This window comes from Poecile atricapillus, chromosome 2 (assembly GCF_030490865.1).
Source record: "Poecile atricapillus isolate bPoeAtr1 chromosome 2, bPoeAtr1.hap1, whole genome shotgun sequence".
NCBI classification, from domain to species: Eukaryota; Metazoa; Chordata; class Aves; order Passeriformes; family Paridae; genus Poecile; species Poecile atricapillus.
In genome coordinates this window covers 112,051,042-112,074,227 of record NC_081250.1, presented here as the reverse complement: position 1 = coordinate 112,074,227, position 23,186 = coordinate 112,051,042, and the positions used below count along the sequence as shown (strand labels likewise).

Here is a 23,186-nt window from a genome sequence, read left to right as displayed (position 1 = left end):
CTGGGCATTTGTGACCTGCTTCATGCTCCCAGACTGTTCTCATTGATAAAGAAATATTTATAATAGTGATACACTTACTTAAAGTAATTTTAATGTAAGAGAGAAGAGGAATTTTTTAAGGCAAAGTACAGGTTGTCTTTGCCTGTTTTGGGTAGATGTGCATTTGAAGAATACAGTGCTAGACTGTGCTGCAAGTAAAATTTTATTTGCTGTCAGTTGTCTCAGATACTGTGGCATTGATTTCTTGTCTGTCAAATGGATTAAGAATTTCAAGTACCACTGCTGACTTATTTCTACTAATTTCTAAAGCCACCATGAAGACCCTTGCATATGTATTCTTACATATTGAATCATAGAATGGTCTGGGTTGAAAGGGACCTTAAAGATCATCTAGTTCCACCATCCCTTGCCAAGGACACCTTTCATTAGACCAGGTTGCTCAGAGCTCCATCCAGCTTGGACTTGAACACATCCAGGGATGGCAACATGTTCCAGTGGCTCACCACCCTCATAGCAAAGAGCTTCCTCCTAATACCCAAGCTAAACCTACTCCCATTCAATTGGAAACAATTGCTCATTGTCCTGTCACTACATGCTCTTGTAAAAAGTATCTCCATCTTTCTTGCAGGATCACTTCAGGGAATATGAACCATATTAGCATTAAAAAAAAAAAAGCTCTTAATTTATGTTTTATGATTGTTAAAAGTAAAGCAGATCAAGAAGAAATTCCTGCAAAAAAAGGGTTTTAAATTTTCAGGTGTGTAGAAACTTAAGCAAAAGCTTGAGCTTCATTTATTAGCTAACTCTTAAGAGCATTCTTTAGGCATAAAAGATGAGCATAAAAGTTCTTCTGTGTCAGATGGGCAAGATTGCCATACCAGGGATTTCTGTAATATTAAGAAGCTTAGCCTTATTTTAGCTTGGTATTAAGCAGCACTCTGACCCTGGTTGGTTCCTTCTACCTACCTGACTATTTAATTTCAGTTACAGCATTTGGTGTGGCCAGAAGGGCCAGGGAGGTGTTTGTCCTGCTGTGATTAGTAGTGGTGAGGCTTCACCTTGAATCTTGTGTTCAGTTCTGGGCCCCTCACCACAAAGAAGGACATTGAGGGGCTGGAGCATGTCCAGAGAAAGACAACGGAGCTGGGAAGGGTCTGGAACACAAGTCCTGTGAGGAGCAGCTGAGGGAGCTGGGATTTTTTGGCTTGGAGAAAAGGAGGCTTGGGGAAGACCTCATTGATCTCTACAGCTACTCTTCTGCTGTGTTCCAAGTGAGAGGGTGAGATGAAATGGCCTTAAGTTGTGCCAGTTAGGTTCAGATTTGATATTAGGTTGTTTTTTGTTGGTTTGTTTTTTTCTAATGAAAGAGTGGTCAGGCATTTGAGTAAGTTGTCCAGGGCAGTGGTGGAGTCACCATCTCTGGAAGAGTTCAAGAGGCATCTGGATGTGGCACTTTTGGGTATGGATTAGGAGTAATTGTGGTGGTGCTGGGTTAATAGTTGGACAGGTGATCTTGAAGGTCTCTTTCAACCTTTTGTGATTCTGTAAAGAATCCTGTCGAGTCACCCATTGAATGAGCTGCATTAGAAAGGTATGGTGAATATTACTATATATACTACTATATTTATAATAGGGAAAAAGGCATCAAATTCAAAATAGTTTGATGCATTCTTTTTTTTTAACACAAATTCCAAGTGTAACTGTTATGCAGATGTTGTAGATACATTTTAATAGGAAAAAATCCTGAAAGTTTTATTATATTTTCTGTTAACTCTTTCCAAAATCTCCACTAACGTTAACTTTTTTGCAGTGACAAAAAATCCACTTAACCTGTCCAAAGACTAATTTAAGTTTATATGCTTCCATTGAAAATTGTGGAAAATAAAGTTCCAGAAACCACTGCTAGAAATAACATCCCAGTTTTTTTGCCTTTATATCAGCTGCTCAGAACATCTTAAAACAGTTAAAGTTTTATCTACTCAAGACTTGCAACAGTTTCAGAAAGGATTGTTCAATGCTACTTGCTAATCGTGTATTTTTTTCCTCTTTTGGTTGGATTTCAGGTGCTGGCAGGTCTGGACAAGAAGGCTTTTCAGTGTTTCAGCTGTGCTGTAAGGAAGTCAGAAGAGGAGGTGCAGTCCCACCCCATGGACCATGTGGACATGGTGGGAGTTGTGGATGCATATATGACTTTGATCAGCTTCTGTGACGAGTATCTGCGCAGGGAAGAGGAAGGCTTGCTTGGTTAGTCAGGATTTCTCCTAAGCTTGTGAGGTGTATTAATGTGTGATCCGTGAGCTTTTGCTGTACCCAGGAGATCCCCGTGAGCAGCACAGCTTGAATTTAACTGGGGCAGTTTGACCTCCAGTTCAGCAGTATTTGTATTCCTTTCTTTACTTCCACTGTTACTGCTAGCTTTGGTCCTAGTGGATCATTTGTAGTCTTGCTCTTACTTGTGAGAAATACATCACATCCAGCAGATGCTTCCCTTGTTCCTTCCCAGACCACGGCAGCCTTGTATTTAAAGCAGGCAAGATACCAGCAGCGATGCAGCTTCCTGATAAAGCTAATCCTTACAGTCCCCAAGTACATGTGTTGCAGATGTGTGCAGTTCAAACAGATGGGAAGGAGAACAAAGTAAAAATACTAAATAAATGCTTGAAAAAAAATACCAAATTGTAAAGATGAATGTTTCAGATGATCAAAGACATGGAACAAGTGATGGTGTTTCTGATAATTCTCGTTTAATGTCTCTTGGCAGAAATTAGCACTGTGGATCTGCAGCAGTTCCCAGCTATTGTGGTGGAGAAAATTATAAAAGCTTTAAAACTGAATTCCAGAGAAGCCAGGCTGAGATTTCCTAGACTGCTCCAAATAATTGAAAGATATCCAGCAGAGACATTGGGTCTAGTGACACAAGAGGTTAGTTGCTTCCATTTTTCTGGCAGCAAATGTTGCTGTAAATCAAATTTTAAAGGTGGGGGTGGAGGTGGAGGTTGGATACATAGAGAGGTTAGACTGGTAAGTTTTGCTTCAGGGAAATCAGATAAATTTTATCCCATCATTGTTCCTTGTCTTTTCTGTAACTTACTGAGTCTAGTCCATGTGGATAGAAATTTTTTCTTAGAAATATAACTTTTTATAATTATTCTGATTCCAAATGTTTGTTTGAGAGTTGCTAGAGAACAACTGTGGTATGTGTTGTCTTTTTTTTTCCCTTCAGAACAATCTAAATGGGCTAACAAAGGTGGTTAGCATTAGAGTGAGAAATGTTTTATTCCTGTAGACTGAGTTTCCTGTATGCAGGAAGCCAGCAGCTTTTCCAGACTGGTTTCATGTCACCCACCTTTCCCTGTCCTCCTTCACTTCAGAGGTTACTACAGCTTTGTCTTCCTTTGCATTTCTCACTTCCTTCCTTCCTTCCTTCTACAACCTGTCTTTCCATTGCCATTCCATGAGACCACGAGCCTTCCCTGCTGCTGTGGCACAGATAAGCTGAGACCTTCTCTGTGACTCATGCCTGTTCCTGCCTTGGCCTGCCTGCCTTTTCAAGCCCATGTCATTGTGCTGCTGCTCCCAGACCAACAGGCCCTTTCAGACAAGGAACTCAAGTGAGGCAGAAACTCGGGTTAGTTTTCCCAAGGAGCTGAGAAAATAGCAGAAATGGCTGAGGTGCAGAAGGTGTGGCCACAGAGAAAGACCAATAGTTCAAACAGAACCTGACACCAGCTGACAAATCTCACCCAGAAAGGAAGTTCACCAAGCATTTATTTATCCTATACTCTGTCTTTCTGTGAAATAAATACTGGCAATCTGATCTTAAATCCTATTAGAAATGCTTAATGATGAACAAAAGACAAAACTATGGTAGAAGTTTGTGTTCTCCGTCCTGGCATTTTTTACTCAAGTCAAGACTTCGATCCAATGGTGTTGGAACTGAATTACTTCAGATTATTTAGTTATTTGTATATGATGATCAAAAATTATTGTAATGCATCCAGAGACAAAAGCCACAAGTTTGAGTGTAAAGCCTCACATTGATCAATGGGCCGCAAATCTTTATAATGGAAAACCTATTAAGGAGCAGTGGTGGTGGTTGTAGTAGTGATAGTAATAATTAAATTTGTGCTTCACTAGGGAATGTTTGCACACTAGTTGACATTCTCTGTTTCCTTTTCACGTTTCTCTGTCAGGCTGTACCACGGAGCAGTTTTGTTTGTTTGCTATGTTTGGTATTTTCGAGGAGGGCCAAAGATGAAAGCAGTGTCTGTGTTTTTGCAGCTTTCTTCGATTCCCTGTTGGCAGTTCATTGGTTGGATTAGCCAGATGATGGCACTACTTGACAAGGATGAAGCAGTAGCTGTACAACACACTGTTGAAGAGATTGCAAATGCCTATCCCCAGGCACTCATCTACCCTTTCATGATCAGCAGTGAAAGTTACTGCTTCAAAGATACTGTAGCTGGCTGCAAGAACAAGGACTTTGTAGAAAGGTGAATTTGCAATCGGAGTAGCTCTTTTGTATGTTTTTTATTCAGGAGTGGACAGATTCATTTATTTTTCCTACACAAACCCTTTTCTTTAGCAAGCATGAAAAATATTAGAGGGTAGTCTTGAGTTTTCATTTAAAGGCACAGAGAAATGCAGTACATCAGCTCTGTCAGTGTCATACATACTCAGGTTAGTGGCATGACACTTCATGAAGTGTTGGGTATACAGAGTCCCCAGGCTGTTGAAAGTGAAAAGTTTTCCCAAGATAAAACAAAAAGACCGCAGAGAGGCAACCTCTTTTTCCTTGTAATTCTGTGGTATTGAACATTTATCATCTTTCTAATACCAAGAAGGAGCAGCTGTGTTTAAGTAGAATCGATGTTCACACCAGACTTTAGAGAGGGCAGTGAAATGGATATATGTTATCTCAGGAATGACAGCTCTTGGCAGTGGTGTTCTCTGCTTATTGAGTACGCACCATGCAGCTTCTTACAAGCCTTCCCTTATCCCTTTTGGCATGCAGTAACACTTGAGTTAATCCCCAGGCAAAAATCAGTTTCCATCACACAATGCTGTAGAACCACTCTTAAAATTTTGGATGTCTTTCTGCCTTTTCTCAAATTTGATACATTTGCTGAATAAATTTTTGCTTAAAGTGAACACACAAAGTCATGTGTTTTGCAGACAGTATCACCCTTCAGTAACTGTCCTGACAGGGCATATGGTATGGCCAATGCCTGTGTGTTTCAAGCATGCTTTCCACTCACCCACCAAGTTCCTCTTTTCATATTGAGACATATAATTTGAAAACTGGGAGCTGTGTGGCATGTTTAGTCAACATATAAAGAGTCATGCAGTCTAAGAGGGAATTCTGAGGGAGTCTTACCTACTTACACCTGAATTATTTTACCAGATTCTTTTATTTTATATAGCAGATTCTTTATATTTTATATAGCAGAGAGTCTATATCATTGCTTATCTGCAGGTGAGGTGGTGATTGTAGTTCCTGTTGCACTGTGATGCATTTTTCTCTTCTTTTAAAGGATCAAGAATAAGTTGGATAGAGGAGGAGTAGTTCAAGATTTTGTTCGCTCCCTGGAGCAGCTCTCTAATCCTGTAATGATTTTCAAGGTAAAGTGTATATTTCCCCCCTTCCCCTTCATTCCTTTCCCTCTGTTCAGAAGAGTAAGTGCTGGGTGGAGTCTGACGCAGTTCAGTTGACACCACAGCCACAGGAAGTGGTTCAACCCAGCACCAACTCGTGATGATGATGATGATGTTGGGGTGCTGTCAGCAGCTTTCACTGGTGATGGACTCCTTCCCTTGGTGCCAGCTGGATGTTCTGCTCCAGCCCTTTTCAGCTTTCCCCTTCGGGGTCTGTGCCCTGCCCCACAGTCAGTCTTCCTTAATCATTCTGAAACCCTTACAGAATTATTATTTGTGACCATCTTTATAATCCTGGATTACTTGTGTTCAGCTTCTTGTGTTCTTATGCCCTTTACCTGCTGGGCATTCCTGTCTGTGTTCTGGGTTGTTGGCCAAAGGATTCTTGTCCTGTGTTTGGTGCCACTCCTGGCCCCACAGAGGCTTTCTTAGCACTAAATACTATGGTAGTAAACATAATTATCATAATAAAGTAGAAACATTTTATCAAGACACAGAATGAAAGGAAAATATTTCCACGGTCTTTTGGTTGCTTTTTTTTTGTCAAAAGACAAATAATAGTTGACTATTAGTAAACACAGTAACCGCAGTGCAATTTGAGTGGCCTACTGAAGAGCAAGGGTCAGTAAATCTTTTCTCAGGACTCATCTGTTTTCTTCTTTTTACAGGATTGGGCTGAGGATGTCAAAAATGAGTTGTCAAAACCTCAGAGAAACAAAAAGAAGCTTAAGGAAATGTATGAAGGAATGTACAAGAATTTGGGAAACTTGGAGGCTCCTGGCCTTGGACTGATGAGGAAAAGGTTTATTCAGGTATATGTAGTTACAGAGTAGTATTGGCATCATGACTTTTCTAGAAGGCAATAGAAAGTCAAAAGAGGGAACTAGATCACAGCTTTTACAGGTGCTGCAGGACTTGATGAGACTTGATCTAGTCAGGAGTACAGGACTGGGATTTCTTTGCTAGAAGCCATGGACTTAACATAGTTCACTTTCCTCTTCTAACTGCCCTGCAGGGATAGATGTTCTGTCTTACACAGCTTCTACCTCTCCTGTCCTGAATGTTGCCAGGTTCTTAGGACCTGAGCCTCTAATTATCTGTGGGAATCTGGCCTTGGTTTTTGTTCCTTACTGCCAAGGATTTATGAGCACCTTAGGGAATTTTGCTGTATTTTACTACTGAAATTTGCTGCCGACATGAAGGTACTTAAACAGAAGAGTTAAAACTATGAAGAATTAAAGAAAAGACTTTACAAAACTGACTGAATTCTAAAGTGGTGAAAATCAGCATAGAAAATGAAATGACACATGTGGCAAGAAAATGTAATTACCCTAGTAGCATATAGAAATTCTGTGTATTTTAGCTGACTATTGCAGTTCAAGAACAAAATCTTGATTTGTGATGGTTCTTTGAAAATAGCAGCTGTGAAAACTCAAGGGCAGTCAAGAAAGAAAAGCAAATGTTCATCATTACTAAGAACAGAGAACTAAACATGGATTTGTAAATTGGCATAGCTGCCTTCTCTGACTCCTGCTCCTTGAACATTCTAGTCCTCATCTGCAGTGTTCTCAGCACAGGTAAAGTAAAATCGGGTGAGGTGCAAAGTGGCAAGAACAATCAGAGGTACAGAGTAACCACTGCACAAGCAACTTTAGCATTCCTCCAGTTGAAAAAAATGCAATGATGCCAGATACAGTGAAGCTCTTAACATCAGTCCCATGGTTGGACTTGGTGAACTTAAAGGTCTTTTCCAACTCTAGCAATTCTATGATTCTGTCAGGAGTGCCAAACATGAAGTAAATACTCTATGGAAGTGGCAGGTTCAGACAAGTAAGAAGTGTTTCCTCATTCAGTGCAGGATTAGGTGCTGAACTCCTGCTGCAGGGTATTAGGTGCTTTCATGGGTTCAAATAGCAAGCAGGCAATAGAGAGGGAGCAATTCTTTGAGAGCTTTTACATACAAATGCACACTCCGGTTCCAGGAATCCCTGAGCTGCAAATTGCTGAGGCCAGGAGCGTGATACTCCTGTAGAAGGAGTCCTGACTGTATGCTTGTACTGTATGTGCATAGCCCCATGGCCAGGGCGGGGTGCATCCAGCTCTCTCCCATTGTGGCCATCCTTATGTCACATTAGCCTTAGATAAACTAACCTGGGTGTCTGTAAGGAGATTCCTTCCCCATGAGTGGGAAAGGTGGAGGATGAGAGTAAGGTGGAGTTGGGAGGAGGTGAGGTGATAATGAAGCAGAAAGGGTAATTGGGAGTTTGGGGGCACACTAGCCCTCTGAATGTGTTGCTGTGAGATAAGGTGGGTCTTTGATGATAATGACTCTAAACTTAAAGAGTGAGGGATAAGAATGTGCAGGATGTGCCATGTCAGGAGTGGTGGGGGGGGGGGGGGGTGGGTAGGGAGAGGGGAGCAGCTGTAAAGTGTACATGAACATCAAGGGACATAGCAGACATAACCACAAAGGCTGTTTGGATTACTTGTGTGCCCACACAAAATAAAAATTAAAAATCTATGTCTTCAAAATGCTGAAATGTGCAGTATTAGAGGATAGAGAGAGAAGAGCAGAGGAGATGAGGAGATGCTGAAGAGGGATATCACGGTTGTTTCCCCTCTGTCAAAGGGGAGAGGGAGAGCAGAGAGTAGCTGCAGAAGAGAGTCAAGGTGATGGTGCACAGGCTCTGAATTCTTTGCATTTATGATGCATTATTATGAAGAAACAAAGTGTGAATGCTACTGTGTCATTCTACGAAAATGACTATCATTTCTGGTGTCCTTGCTGGGGGGGAAAAAAAAAAAGTTGTCTCTCTTGACTGACACATAAAATCGCTCTATTATATGGAGTACTTCAGTCTCATAATCTGGAAATAGATCTACTGATAAAGATGTTCTTGACTGTAGCAGTCTCCTCAAAAAGGAAAATGTTTTTTGTATTTTCGTTTACTACATTTACATGTAGTTTCATTTACTAGTGAAATAGCTGTGTCTTCATAGCATGGTAGAAAAATGATCAGGCATTAAAAAAAAGTCTTTCCAAGCCATTAATATCCAGTCCAAGAAGGAACATTTGGTTTTTCTAGAACCTTGAATTATGAACACAGGAAGTAAATTCAGTTAACTATTTGTAGATAGTACTTACTTTGTTCAGTAAATGGATCCATGTCCAAAACTTATCTCTTTTTCTTTATCAGGATGTTTAAAATACTTTAAACTATGGGTTTATACATTTTATGTCCAAAATTATTGCTAGGCAGCAATAAATCCACAAATACTAAATCCAGTAGTAAATAAAACATACAAAACATTTCATAGTTACAGAATGATTTGGGTTGGAAGGGACCTTAAAAATCATCTGGTTCTAACACCCCTGCCATGGGCAGGGACACCTCCCTCTAGATCAGGTTGCTCAGGGCGTCATCCAGCTTGGTCATGAACTCTTCCAGGGATGGGGCATCCTCAACGTCTCTAGGCAAGCTTTTCTGGCTTATAATAAGAGTTTCTTACTAATACCTAAACAAGCTGTGTGTATAGATAGGAAGGTACCCTTTTGGTGTTCTTGGGTAGTTTCTAGCACTGTGTAAACAGGGTCCCTTTCTATAAATGATTGTTAGGCTTTTGGGAAGGACCTGGATTGTCATTTTGGCAGAGGTGGCTCAGAACTGTTGGATATGAAGATTAGTGACTTCAATGCAATTGCAACTTCTCTACACTCAAAAATGAGCAAAACCCATAAAGAACCTGGGAACCTCAAAGAATGTTCACCATGGATGAGTGAATTCAAAGCTGAGTTCTTGAGGAATGAACTGGAGGTTCCTGGTAAGTTCCCCTTCAGTGTTTTGATAGTGAATTGTCCCTTACAAGAACATTGCTCTTGAGCTTTATTTCTTATATTGGATGTATGATCCTTCCTTCTGGCCTTAAGCCTCATCTGGCCTTATTTTAAATAATTCTGTTCACTCATTATCTCTTAAATCCTTTCTTAAGATGTAGTCCCATTTTTTAAAATTGTATCTAAGCTTGTATCTCTTACCTAAGAATTTAGTATTTTTCTAAAGGCCACTCCAGGAAATCTGATATATAAATTTAATACATGTTAAAATCTAGTTCAAAAAAGGTTGTGTCTTCTGAAAGCATCAAGAACTCTATTCTAACAGCTAAACAAGGAAAAGGTATCAGTAATTCATAGATAAAATCATACTCTGTGTATGTTGGATTCTTTTTACACATTTAAAAGTATTTTCTTCATAGTTGTCATTCTACCAGTTTGACAAAACACTAGGATGTGTGTTCTGGTGTTAAACACACTTTAAAATAGCAGCAGGGTACGTACTAATATTTTTTTTCCACTACCACTTTAGGTCAGTACGATGGAAAAGGGAAACCACTGCCAGAGTACCACGCAAAAATCTCTGGATTTGATGAACGGGTATGTTTTTAAAATTGAGTCAAAATCCTGTATGGTATAAATCTGTGTCCATATACCATTTGAAGAATTTGGTAGTAGTAGGGTCACTGCTTGTTTAGACATCTTGGAGCATACAAACGCAGGGCTGCAAGTGGGCATTTGGTGTTCTATTATAATTGAGTAACTTGATTGTGTCATCTAGGAATGACAGATATGCTTAATTCCAGTAATAATTCTGTAAGACCAAGTCTTCTGTCACAAATATTTTTCTTTTTCCTGTCCTTTTCCAAGATAAGCGTGATGGAATCCTTGAGGAAGCCAAAACGTATAACAATCCGAGGCAGTGATGAGCGGGAGTATCCTTTTCTTGTCAAAGGTGGTGAAGACCTGAGACAAGACCAACGCATTGAGCAGCTGTTTGATGTAATGAACATTATCCTTTCCCAAGATGCTACATGTAGCCAAAGAAATATGCAGTTAAAAACTTACCAGGTCATCCCCATGACAACAAGGTAGGTGTTTATTTTGAAGGGACAGAAATCCTTACGTTAACTACTTCTGGGATGTTGAATGTGAAAGTGAGAATTTTGTTTGCCATATTCAGATTGAGAGTGTTTTGTGCCTTGGCTTAATGTATTTTTTCCTTTTCCTTTTAAAGAACATTGAAATTGCTTTGTCTGGAAACCGTTTTTCAGAGCATGTTTAAATTGGTAGCTTTTAACCTACTTTTAACAGGCACTAGAATGTTTTGCTTCCCATTGTGGTGTTCCTTCTAAAGTTCCTCTGAGCTACTTGTTATCTCTTACTCTGTTCCAGACTGGGACTCATCAAGTGGCTGGAAAATACTTGCACCTTGAAAGAATTCCTTAAAAATAGCATGTCTGAAGAGGAAGATACCAGCTATTACAGGTGATGCTTGGTATAGCTGTCTGCTCTAATAGAGACTACTACTAATGGGTTTTTGGATAACTGACAGTCTTGTAGCAAGATTTTCTTTTTCTTTTTCTTTTTTTTTTTTTAATTAAAGAATAAAAGAAAAGCACTTATAAGCAAGAAGGCAGTTTGTACTTCCTGACCCAAATTAGTAATTGGCAACCGTTTGTTTAATGAGTGCCATTGTAGCTGGAATATCCTCCACCCAGCTTGTTTAAACAAGAGGCTTATAATTATAATCATGTGTGACGTCATTATCATCACCATTTCCTTATCAGCAGATTGATTTTACAAGCAGAGGATTTTGATCTCTTGATTTGATCAGGCAGGAAATGGACTTAGGTCAACGGGGGGCAGGGGAAGGGAGTAGAGACAGAGCTGTTCAGAACCTGGGTTCAGCAGTGAGTCAGTGATGGGGGATGGAAATTGGCAGCAAATGCACAGAACACAACTGTAAGAGAGCAGTCTCTCTGACTTGATACAAATGCAGGGTTTGAATAAGTTATATTGCTTTCTCGTGATTGTAATTGCACGTTGAATATTTGTAAAATTTATTTAATTCTGGCATTTCAACCTGGTTCTGTCCTGGAATTTAGAAATGTGGTTTAATTTACAAACGTGGTTCTTAGTTACATAATCTCTGTTTGGGTTTGTCTGAGTGTTGTTGTCACCATTTATTTTTACTAGTTAACATTTATGGGGTGGGTTGGAGCAAACTCCAGCATGGAGGTTGGACTCCAAAGAGTCTTTATTTCTATGGTTATTTGATTTGTGAGCAGTTCAGGAACTGCTAGAGCTCCTGCATTACTGCGGTCTGATTCACTGTTGTGAACAGCAGTGGTATTATGTTGATCTCAATTCACTGAGTGGGAAAGTGAAGGAGGATTCACATGGAATCATCTAGTGAGGGGAGGAAATCTATAATATGCTCAATATAGAAGATCAGTGTCCTTGTTAAAGAAGGTCATAATTTATTTAAAAAAAACAACAACTTTGCTTTATTGTGTATATAGACTTTAATGTTTTCCTATATGTTATTCAATCAAGATGAGACATTTTATATTGAGCTATGGTTAAGTGATAGCACTCACAATGGGAAATTTTGGTTGAGGTGGGGGGAACAACTTTCTGAATTTTTGAAATCCTGTTCTTTACCTCAAAGTGATGGGCTACAGTCTGTAACTGAAAAATGCTTCTTAAATGGAAATGGCGTTCTCAATCTCAAAACATATAAGGAAGAGAGAAGGTGGCTGCTCTGCTAAGTTGCTGCCTCTCTGGAATAGAAGTTTAAGGTCTGATGTATTTAGAAAAATATCAGATCATTTCATAAGCAGTGCAATGAATGAATACTGGCTTCTTATGGATTAATACCCAAAGTTCAAGCACCCATTTCTCCTCTCTGGCACACACTCAGGATATACCAAACTGCTTTCCTGCATTCCCTGCCCATCTGGAAGAACAAAGGGCAGCATGTACTGTGGTGAACCACATACTGCTTCTCATAGGCTACAAGACTGTCAAAAATACCTTTCCCTCCCTCCAGAAATTACTTTGGACCTTTCTTCTGGAGGTACTCACAGTACCTGTTGACAAATTAACACCTTTGAGATGTCTAATATTCTGTCAGATATGACTGAAGTGTGTGCACAGCTGGGGCAAAGGAGATTAATGGATCAGTCTGGACGCTGCATAAACTTCATTTCCATAGCAAGGCTAAAATTAATGTAGGCTGTATCTTCCTGACTTTTCCTTTGCATAAAAATCTCATGGGTCAGAGCAGCACACAGCCTGTGGATAATCAAATAGAGAGTGATGAGATCATACAGGGAAATCATAGGTGCTTTTCTTCTTTTTTTGTCCCTAGCCCAAGAGGACCTCGTGCTACCTATTCTGAGTGGCTGTCCAGGATGGGTGGGGAAGCACAGGGCATCTCTCGATATCATGCTATGTACAGGTAAGTTTCAAAAGAGAGCTGCGTGTGAAATATAGAAGCTAGAGTGTGCACATATGCAGAGATGTAGAAATTCCAGGAAAAACACATCGTCTCAGTTATAATATGATGGCTAGATCTGATTTTTGCACATTTTACTGCTTTGTCTTCCTGGAGATGCTCTGCAAAATTCCTCTTGCCAAAAATCCTACCAGAGTACAGGAATGCTTCCAGAAGCTTGCTCACTTCCTTTAGAAAGTGTCTAGAAGCAGATGCTGCTCTTCAACTTTATTTTCTAGGCATCTTGTTCCTGATTATGCAGTTAGGTAGGCTGCCTCAGAGCCCAAGCATCTGCTGAAGTTGGACAGAGAAAATCACCATGATTCACTGAGAATATTTGATGGTTTAGGTCCTGACTTGAGCATCCTCTCAGAGGAATTTCCACACCTACCTAGATCTAGCACTGTGGGTGGTAAAGTGAAGTGTCCAGAGCATTTCTTACAAGCTCATATCCTGCTTAAGCAAGTATCTTGCTTTTTAAAGGAAAGCTTTGACTTGTTTAACTGAATTAATACTTGTATTCAGACCCAGAATGTGCTTTTGAAGTGATTCCCAATCACCCCCACTCAGCTTCAGTCTGCTGCATCAAAGGGCTCTTCTCTATTTCTCAACTCTGCTACTTTCAGAGGGAAGTAGACTGGAAGGAAAGCACCCGGCACATTTCAGCTCTCACATTCAGAACTGGATATGGGCTAGGACAAAGCCTCCTTCCCCAAATCTGCATGGCATGAGTGCCCTCAGCACCAGTTCTTCGGTTTTGTTGCTTCTCCTCTGTTGCACTACCTTCTAGTGTCAGTATAGCCTCAGCCTGCTGCTGAGACATGTAACTGGGGCCTTAATTCCTCTGCTTGAAAGAGACTGTCCAGACAGAAAGAACAAGATAGTATTGCTTTATTAAAACTTAACCCATTAACTTAATTTGGAGGAAAATACACAAAACCACACATTCTTCTGTATTTAGAAACGTCAGTCTTGGAAATAACTGTTGGAATGAAGAGGGAGGATGGGGCACTTCTCATATCAGATAAAATTTGGGGGACAAACCCTTCGTGGCTTGCTGTACTGTTTACTGGAGTAAGCACCACATGCTGCTGCTGTCACTAGCGTGTCTTGACTTTGAACATCCAGCTGTTTCTCCACTACTTTGCAGAAATGCCAGCCGTACAGAAGCAGTCTCATCCTTCAGAAGCAGAGAGAGCAGCGTTCCAGAAGACCTGCTGCGGTAAGAGCTGCTGATGGCTGCACATTGTAAAACAAATGTTGGTGTTTCTCTGCATTCAACGAGTTCTGTTTTGTTAAGGCGAGCCTTTGTGAAAATGAGCACATCTCCAGAGGCCTTCCTGGCCCTGCGCTCCCACTTTGCCAGCTCGCACGCACTGATGTGCATCAGCCACTGGATACTTGGGATTGGAGACCGGCATCTGTCCAACTTCATGATTAACAAGGAGACAGGTGGCATGGTGGGAATAGACTTTGGATATGCTTTTGGTGCGGCCACACAGGTATTTGTTTTCAACTAATTGGTTACAGCTTTTGCATTTGTTACGTGCGATTACACGTGTGTTCTCAGTACTAAATTTGATGCTCTTCAGTTGCCATTGTTCTGGTGCAAAATAATCTTTACAAGTTATTTCTAGTCAATTGAATAAAATATCAGAGTCCAGATACTCTCAGACAAGCAGTGAGCTATAGAACTCCACAGAGTCAATATGGTGGTGTTTTACATAGTTCAGCCATGGTTTCAGTCACTACCACTGAATACTCATGACTAGAGCTTTGATGTCACAACTTGGTTCAGTTCTACTTTTGCACGTTATTTTCAGTGAAGTGACAAAGAGGCTTTCAAAGCTTAAAAAGGATAAAATATTCCAGTCTAATCCTTCAGTTCCAAGACTTCTTACTTTTTGTTTTCTTTTGACTGTCCTTCCCCTTGCCTAGTTTTTGAGTGTGCCGGAGTTGATGCCCTTTCGCTTGACTCGCCAGTTCATTAATCTGATGATGCCAGTGAAAGAGTGGGGACTCATTTACAGTGTGATGGTGCATGCCCTGAGGGCTTATCGTTCAGATCCAGACCTCCTCATCAGCACCATGGATGTGTTTGTAAAAGAGCCTTCTTTGGACTGGAAGGTGGGGTTTTGTCCTCTTTCATTTTTCTTCATGTGAAAATTCTTAAATTGTAATAAGAGTAAAACTGATGAAAAAGGAAGTATTCCTTGAGGCTCACTCTCAGTACCTTCGTATACTCATAGTGATACCTCAGTATCTTTGTTTTATTAAGTTCTCAGAGAAATGGAACCTAAAAGTATTTAAAATGACAGGATTCTATACTGATGCACAAAAAAATAGTAGCATATATCTATGTTATCAGTGTACTGTTCTTTATCTTTCATGATAATCCTAAGGATATGGATAACTCTTGATCGTGTTATGCACCAGCGTAAATATTTTTAACTTTCTGCATTCAACCTCTTAAATTTACATAATAGCACCGTATATATCAAACTAATAGTTACAGAGAAAAAAAATCTGAAACTAGTTGCACTTCAGTAACTTCAGCTGTAAATTAAAGTCAGAGGCAAGTTAGATATTATCTCACTGCTTTGTCCTCCACTGCATCAGCAGTTAAGATACTGGCTTGACTTGCTATGATCTGCTGCGGCTTAAAAGCCTTTTTCAAGTGTGTGATTTATGATAAATAGGACAAATGTGTTTTCTCCTTAGAACTTTGAACAAAGACAGCTAAAAAAAGGAGGCACATGGATTAAGGAAATAAACACATCTGAAGTAAACTGGTACCCTTTGCAAAAAGTCAGCTATGTCAGAAGAAAGCTCACAGGTGCCAATCCAGCCATAATCACTTGGTAAGATGCTCTCCTTTTGCTTTAAACTGCTCCAACTAAGAGCTTTGGAAGGCTCCTGTGTCTGATTTTTCTCCCTTTGGATAGAATGGTGGCTAGGAAATGAAAAGACACAGGGCAAAACTTCAGCAAACCTTCTGTCAGAATCATTTTGGTCCACATACAAGCACTCTGAATCACCCTGCCAGCCAAAACACCAGATATCTCCCTGTGAGTTTTCTTGCTCCAGCTCAGGCCTTCTGAGCAGTTTTACTGCTCCTGGCAGCACATGCCTCTCCTCCCTGTCAGGCTGCTTAATCTCATACTCCTCAGTCCCACTGTTCTTTATGTTTGTCTCCGCTGCTTTTAGGGTAGGGTATATGCTTCTGATGGAGGATTGCTTGAAATGGAACCTGTACCAGCTGTAGGAGAGGCATGGAGGAAAGCTGCTTATGAGAAACATCAAATTCAAATCTGGTGACATACTCAGGTTATTTATGTCAGTCTAGTCAAGTCTGGCTCAAGCCAGAATGTCTTTAAAGTTCACTTAAAAGTACAATTAATCCCTTCCATCCTCTCTTAAAAAGTCATTTTGGATTAATCAGGGGAAAGACAGAAAAGCAAAGAAAGCAAGACTGTTTTAAAACCATACAAATATTGAGAAGTGCAGGACTTGGGAGGAGTCCCTTTTGCGGTCAAGGCTGAACTGCAAAAGGCAGGAAAATATTTGTTATAGGCACAAATCAGGAGAGCAGGTAAAGAGATCAACAGCTTGGATGTGAACTGCTGGATCCTTCTTTCATCTGGAGACCTTTGATAAGATTGGCATATTCATGGTAAATACCCATTAGTAAAGAACCCCTGAAACCACCAGTCTTCACTGGCCAAGCCCTTTACAGCTCTTGAACAGCCTCCACATCTTGATCTCAATTCAAGCTTTATTTTTCAAGTGCTGTTTTGTATTTAAAAATCCATCTCAGATTTTTTGCTTGTTTCTTTTAGTAAGAGCTTATTTTTGTGTTCTCAATTTCAGTGATGAGCTGCGCCTGGGCCATGAGAAGTCGCCTGCTTATAATGATTTTGCAGCTGTGGCTCGTGGTAGCTCTAATCATGATATCAGAGCCAAAGAGCCAGAGGATGGACTTTCAGAGGAGACCCAAGTGAGATGCCTCATCGATCAAGCAACAGACCCCAATATTCTTGGCAGAGTCTGGGAAGGATGGGAGCCCTGGATGTGAGGAACCCTGTCTGCCAAGAGACCTGTACCCTAAAGCACAGCTGCAACCAGATTAGAATTCTAATGCCAAAAAGGAAAAAAAACAACTATTTAACTATTTTTATCACCAATTAACTTGACTAATAAAGAAAATAATTTTTTTGTATTAAAGCTGTATTCAAACAGTGATTTTTGTGTCTTTTTTTTTAATTATTTTTCTTCTGTGTGGTTCTGTAACAAAGCAGCTTTATTGTCTTTGTGTTAAAATTCAATGTAGAAAAATCTGGAGACGCTACAGAGCTTAAAAGATTTATTTGACAAGCACTGAGATACCTCAGTGGAAAGCACAAATTCATACCCCGCAAACTTGTGGGCATCAGTGTAGTGATGTAGTGAGTCTGTGATTTTTTTTTTTTGCAGAGACCTTGATGACAATCAACTGAAACCATTCTGCAGCCACATATTATTTGTAGTTAAAGCTTGTCCTTATCAGTAGTATCAGCGGACCACATGGTGAAATTAAACAGAAAAGTGCTCTTAGCTCTAGATAACACCTAAAGTATCTGAACAGCTTTTTCATTACTGGATAACGAGATAGCAATGATGAGACTGGTTTTAGCAATTAGAGGTTATACCCTGTTATCTTTGTCCTTTGGAAGTCTGCACTGCTAACATTGTGTTATTTCCAAATTATTGTTTGCAACAAGCCAGAAGTAGTCACTGCTGACAGACCTGAGCACGGTAAGCTTCTTGCCATAACTGCAGCACAGCACTGGAATGTCTACTGCACTTTGGAATTTGCTTATGCCAAACCGTGGAGGTTGTGCCAGATGTGACTCTTAAGTTCTCAGGTGTGCTGGGTTTGGCTGGGATTGAGTTCATTTTCTTCAGAGTAGCTGAAGTGGGGCTGTGGTTTGGATTTGTGCTGGAAACTGTTGATGGCACAGGGATGTTTCATTATTGCTGAGCAGAGCTCAGCATTATTGCTGAGACAAGGCCTCTTCTGCCTCTCACACCATGAGGAGTCCAGGGGTGCCCAGCCAGGAAAGCTGACTCCAACTGACCCAGGGGCTGTCCCATACCACAGGGTGTCATGCTCAGCATGTAGAGCTGAGGGAAGAAGGAGAAAGAGGGAGATGTTCAGAGTGATGGTGTTTGTCTTCTCAAGTCACTGTCATCCCAACTTTCCTGAGAAGGGCTGACCACCAGCCTGCCTATGGGAAGTGGTGAATTAATTCCTTGTTTTGCTTTGCTTGTGTGCACAGCTTTTGCTTTAACCTATTCCCTGTCTTGACCTCAGCCCTAAAGTTTTCTCACTTTCCAATTCCCTCTGGGGAGATTGAGGAGCAGCTCTGGGGGGCTGAGCTCCCAGCTGAGGTTAAACTGCAGCATGGGCAGTGAGGGAGAAAGAATTCTCAAAAATGCTGCTGTTGCTCATTACCCAGCTTTACTGTAGGATATAGATTTCATTGAGGCTTTTAATAATTATCATAAAGGGTGTAATAAAAATGAGTCTTTGCCCTTTCACTGCCTACAAGATTGCCCTCCTGTCTTAGTGGCAGTGGGGTAGTTCTGGTCCCACTGAGGGCCACGTCTGCTGCTGGCCCCAGTCTCAATCTGTCAGCTGGAGAGTAGAGAAATCTGTCCTCTGCATGCAACTCCATGAAAAACTCACAATAAGGAAGATTGCTGAGGCCTAAAGAATGAGGAAGAAGCTTTTCTGTTTCAAATACTTTCCAACAACAATTACTATTTGTTATCTTTCTTCTTAATAAACGTACTCAATGGTTTGTGTCAATAGTGTTATAAATCAAGAAATCAAATAATTTTTATCACTTTATTAATTAAAAATATTGTTTGGATGTATTTTTGTAGAGGAAACATTTAAAAATAAAAATAAACTTTCAGCTGCATACTTCATTTCAAAAGTTAATTTAGGGCACCTTAATCACAAAAAGCTTCCGCATTTACCCATTTATAGAGATGATAATTAGTGGACAGTAAGGTGGGGGGGGGCGTTTTATGAAAGTTTGATACAGTCTGATTTTATATACACTTAAGTAAGATGTCATGATGTTTTGTTCTTTTGATCCCTGCTAACAATTAGGACTGCAATCTTATGACTAAAACTTGGTCAGGTGAGGTACCCTGGCTTTCATGCTGTCACTCTACAAATAAAAGAAAGTTTAAAGCACAATAAAAAAAGGCAACATGAAAAGGCAGGGGACATTTAGAAATTAAGTGGCTGGGTGTACGAGGTGTTTAATGGCACTTCTGGCACATACCTCAGATAGTTATTGGGTACTTTGACCTGCACTGCAGAGGACAAAGTTTAAGTTTATACTTTAACGAGGCTCTTCTGGTAGGACTTTTGATATCCTCAGCACCAGCAGATGTTTGTGCACAGCCAGCCTCCTTCCTTGGCCTTTGGGAAGGAGAGTTAGAGTTCAGGCTGGCCCTTCCTGGGGAAGAGGGCTGGTGGTCACCACACAGTGCTCTCTGCTCCCTGAGGTCCATGGCAAACGGCCCTTGGGCTGGGCGTGAAGGCCTGGGAGACAAATGTGATACGGGCTTAGAACACGTTCTTGACAATTCAAATAGTGAAAAGCTCCATCTTGGCCCTAGAATAAGTGCAATAGTGGGAAGCCTCAGGTACATCAGCCCTTACTAGTCATGTATTTGTCAAGCTCATGTGTCAGCTGAGGTGCAAAGCACGTGGCTGCTAGGTCTTCAGCGCAGAGATACATCTTGTGCAAAGCAAGTGGATTTTCCCTTTCTTTAGAGAGCTTTCACTGTGAAGCTGAATGGTCCTGGAAATACCCTCCAACCCATGTAAATGGCAGCTGCTGTCCCCAGGCCTGGCTGCTCTCAGGAAGATGCAGCAGCTAAATGGAAAGGCTGGAACCAGCCTGTGAAGCAAATGCAAACCTCACGTTGCTGGGCTCGGTGTTTACAGAGAGGGTTTATTTGGCTCCCAGAAAAGAGTTAAGATGATGTGAAGATCAGAGTCAGGTCTCATGATGCAAAACAAAACTTGGGAACTGTTCACAAGTACAGCAGAGTATTTCCTTCTCAGATTAAATAACCAGATGGATGGGCACCATATCTGGAAATTCATTAGTTGTATCTAAAAAGTTATGTAAAACATTAGCATATATTCTCACTAGGTTTTTCTTAGAGTATAGAATGATGTCGTGTTTAAGCTAATCCTTACCATGCCTGCCAATCTTATAATTTCCCCCTCTAGCTAAGAATAACAGTACTGCTGAATCCAGAGGAAAGCTCTGGAACTGCCACCTGCTGTCTCCTTTCCTGGCTGATAGAGAGGCTCCTGCATGCTGCTGCTTGTGCTCAGGATTTTCCCCCTTAGTCCTCACCACTGCCCCCCAGTTTAAATGTTATCTTCTTGAGGTCTCCATGGCTGAGAGGAGCCACATTTGGGCACAGGCAGGAGCCATGAGCCTTCCACAAAAACAATGAATTGGGCTTGTATTCAGACATGGAATAAGGAATTTCCTACAGCTCTTCTGGTCTCACACTTACGGGTTTAGCCAGCTGCTTCCAAAAGTAGCATCTATATATAGAGACACTTCTCCCCAAAATTCTTGTTTTTCAAAATCAAGGATAAGGATTTATTACCTTTGCTTTAAAACTTTTTTTTTTTTTTTCTCTAGGCTAGGGGTCTGCTGAGTCATTTTATTAATAGTGTGCCTCATTTGGAAATTACATGGGCTTTAAAGATTTCATTTTTAAGTTATGCTGCCTGTAAGAAATGGCACCTACGCAGGAAGCTCACACCCTGGCAGACACCCACAGCACCAAATGGTGTCACTGGTCTTTGATAGCAAAACTACCAAAGAGCCACACCTTATGCCAAATGAAGATGCATCCAGAATAGGATGCTCAGAGGGGTATTTTCTTGTTGCAAAAAAGGTTGGGAAGTTTTTTGGGATGCAGAGGTGATCAGAGAGCTGAAACACCTCTCCAGTGAAGGCAGGCTGAGAGGTTGCTCAGCCTGGGGAAGAGGTGGCTCTGGGGAGGCCCTATTGCAGCCTTTCAGTACCAAAGGGAGCTTGTAGGAAAGATGGAGAGGGACTTTTTATCAAGGTCTGTAGTGACTGGACAAGGAGGAATGGTTTTAAACTGAAAATGGTTTGGTTTATATTAGATATTAGGAGGAAATTTTTCACTGTGAAAGTGATGAGACACAGGAGCAGAAAAGATGTGGATGCTCTATCCCTGGAAGTGCTCAAGGCCAGGTTGGGTGAGGCTCTGAGCAACCTGACCTAGTGGAAGTTGTCCTGGCCCGTGGCAAGAAGGTTGGACCTAGATGATCTTTGAGGTCACTTCCAACCCAAACGATTCTGATAACATGAAGGAGTGGCCGTAAGGGACTGGAAGAGTTTTGGTTACAGTTTCCACATGATCTACAGAGTAGGGTTTTTCTTCATCTTTTTGCTGGGATAGAAGAGGGAAACATTGACTCTACTTGTCCATTACACTCACAGAAAATTATACCATGCAAGACTTCATTTGATTACACAGAAGATGTAGCTATCAATTTGATCACATGAATGGAAAGTCGTGTAAATCCTGCATCAGGAAAACGTTTGGAGTATCCACCGAAGAGTGAGAAAAAAAGAGCACAGTTTCTGAGGCATTTTGCCACAGTTGCATTTGGCCTTTTGGGAGCCTGAGTACGTGGATGATCTTATTCAGCAGCTCAGCAGCCACAGGTGCAGCTGGACAAACCCAGCCTGGGCTGACACCGCAGGGGCTTAAATGCCTGCAGTGAGATAGAACAGAGAGCTTCAACTAAATGAGCTAAAAGGAAAAATCCTTTCAATAACCATCAAGTTCTTCAGTTGCTAAGAGTAGGGAGGCCACAGGCAGGATCAGTGCAATGATGTACATGTACAGTATAATACTTGTACATGTATAATACATGTACAAGCAAAATACTGTGACAGCGCTTCAGAACAAGGGAGAGGCACGGGCCCTGGCCGAGGTGACACAAGCGGGCAGCGAGGGGCTGTCCAGCAGTCATTGTGCTGGCTGACAAGAGCCAACACCAACCTCAGGTAGGTACTGTCCCTCCCTAGGAGCATGCAGGCAGGTTTTTTCACTCTGCCCAGACAACTCGCACCTCCTCATGTACGTGTCCCATTCCCCGGTCAGCCCCCATGTGCCACTGATGGCTTCCAGCTGATGAATGAAAGGATACTTGCACTCCTGCTGCTTCTTGCAGGGAGGAGAAACACAGCAAACCAGTCCTCCATCTTTTTCCCCTTGTCAGCTTGGTCTTTACCCGCGAATCCCCCAGGACCTGATGTCCTGCTGGTGCTGTCTCAAGCTCATAATACCAAAAGCAGAGAAGGCTCCTTAGGCACCCCAGGACCAGCACAGCTTCACCACGCTCCTAGTCCCACTGTCCCAAAAAGTCCTGCATGCCTGGCTGGGTTGCTGGAGGTGAGCATGCTGAGGCATTACCCTGTTCCCTTACCTTCCCTGAGTCCTCTATTCATGAGGAAAATCTAGTCAGAAACACAGTGTGATTTAACTGCCATCCCTGAAGGGTTCAGGGTCCTGGTGTTTCTCTGAGATTCTCAGCCAGCAGTCCAGACTAAGTTACAGTTTTGTCTTTTTTCTGCTTCTTAGAGAAAGGTTTCTTGTCCTTTCTTGCCAGGTTTAAATACTTTCCTTGATCTGGAGCATGAACCTCAAGCAAGTTTTAAAGAATTTATTCTGAAATTCAGATGATCACCTGCTTCTTACTGCCGTTTAAAATTACTGGGTCCCAGACACAAGCCATGACTCGGTGGGTCAGGTACTCAGCAGGACAGGTGAGGGAAATCAAGGGCTTGTCTGTACTTCACTGCTCATGAAATGACATACACAGATGGGAATAGATTCAGCTCCTGAGATGCCAGACAAATCCACCCCAGGAAACAGCAGAGCATGGATGTCATCCTGGCTTCAATGCACTGTTTTGGTAAGTGCCAGGTATCACTTGCTCACATGCTCCTGGATGCTTCACTGCAGGTGTTGCAGCACCCCAGGGCTTCACACCCTGCATGGCACGTGGGAGAACCCCCTCAAACATTCTCCTGAAATCACACATCTCAGGCTCAGCAACAAACACAA

At 41.4% G+C, this 23,186-nt stretch overlaps 1 protein-coding gene across 2 annotated transcripts in view; it reads left to right on the top strand.

The window, feature by feature from the left end:
* Window positions 1-21,950, top strand: part of PRKDC (protein kinase, DNA-activated, catalytic subunit) — an 86,530-nt gene extending 64,580 nt beyond the window's left edge. For both annotated transcript variants that reach the window (XM_058832527.1, XM_058832525.1), the window contains exons 72-86: window positions 2,064-2,244; window positions 2,762-2,922; window positions 4,282-4,493; window positions 5,535-5,622; window positions 6,324-6,467; window positions 9,273-9,477; window positions 10,020-10,087; window positions 10,358-10,578; window positions 10,883-10,975; window positions 12,864-12,953; window positions 14,140-14,211; window positions 14,290-14,491; window positions 14,928-15,116; window positions 15,711-15,850; window positions 16,860-21,950. In XM_058832527.1, coding sequence (XP_058688510.1) covers window positions 2,064-2,244; window positions 2,762-2,922; window positions 4,282-4,493; window positions 5,535-5,622; window positions 6,324-6,467; window positions 9,273-9,477; window positions 10,020-10,087; window positions 10,358-10,578; window positions 10,883-10,975; window positions 12,864-12,953; window positions 14,140-14,211; window positions 14,290-14,491; window positions 14,928-15,116; window positions 15,711-15,850; window positions 16,860-17,064 — 2,271 coding nt within the window. In that variant the 3' untranslated portion in view covers window positions 17,065-21,950. The remainder of the gene's footprint in view (window positions 1-2,063; window positions 2,245-2,761; window positions 2,923-4,281; window positions 4,494-5,534; window positions 5,623-6,323; window positions 6,468-9,272; window positions 9,478-10,019; window positions 10,088-10,357; window positions 10,579-10,882; window positions 10,976-12,863; window positions 12,954-14,139; window positions 14,212-14,289; window positions 14,492-14,927; window positions 15,117-15,710; window positions 15,851-16,859) is intronic.
* The last annotated feature ends 1,236 nt before the right edge of the window (window positions 21,951-23,186 follow it).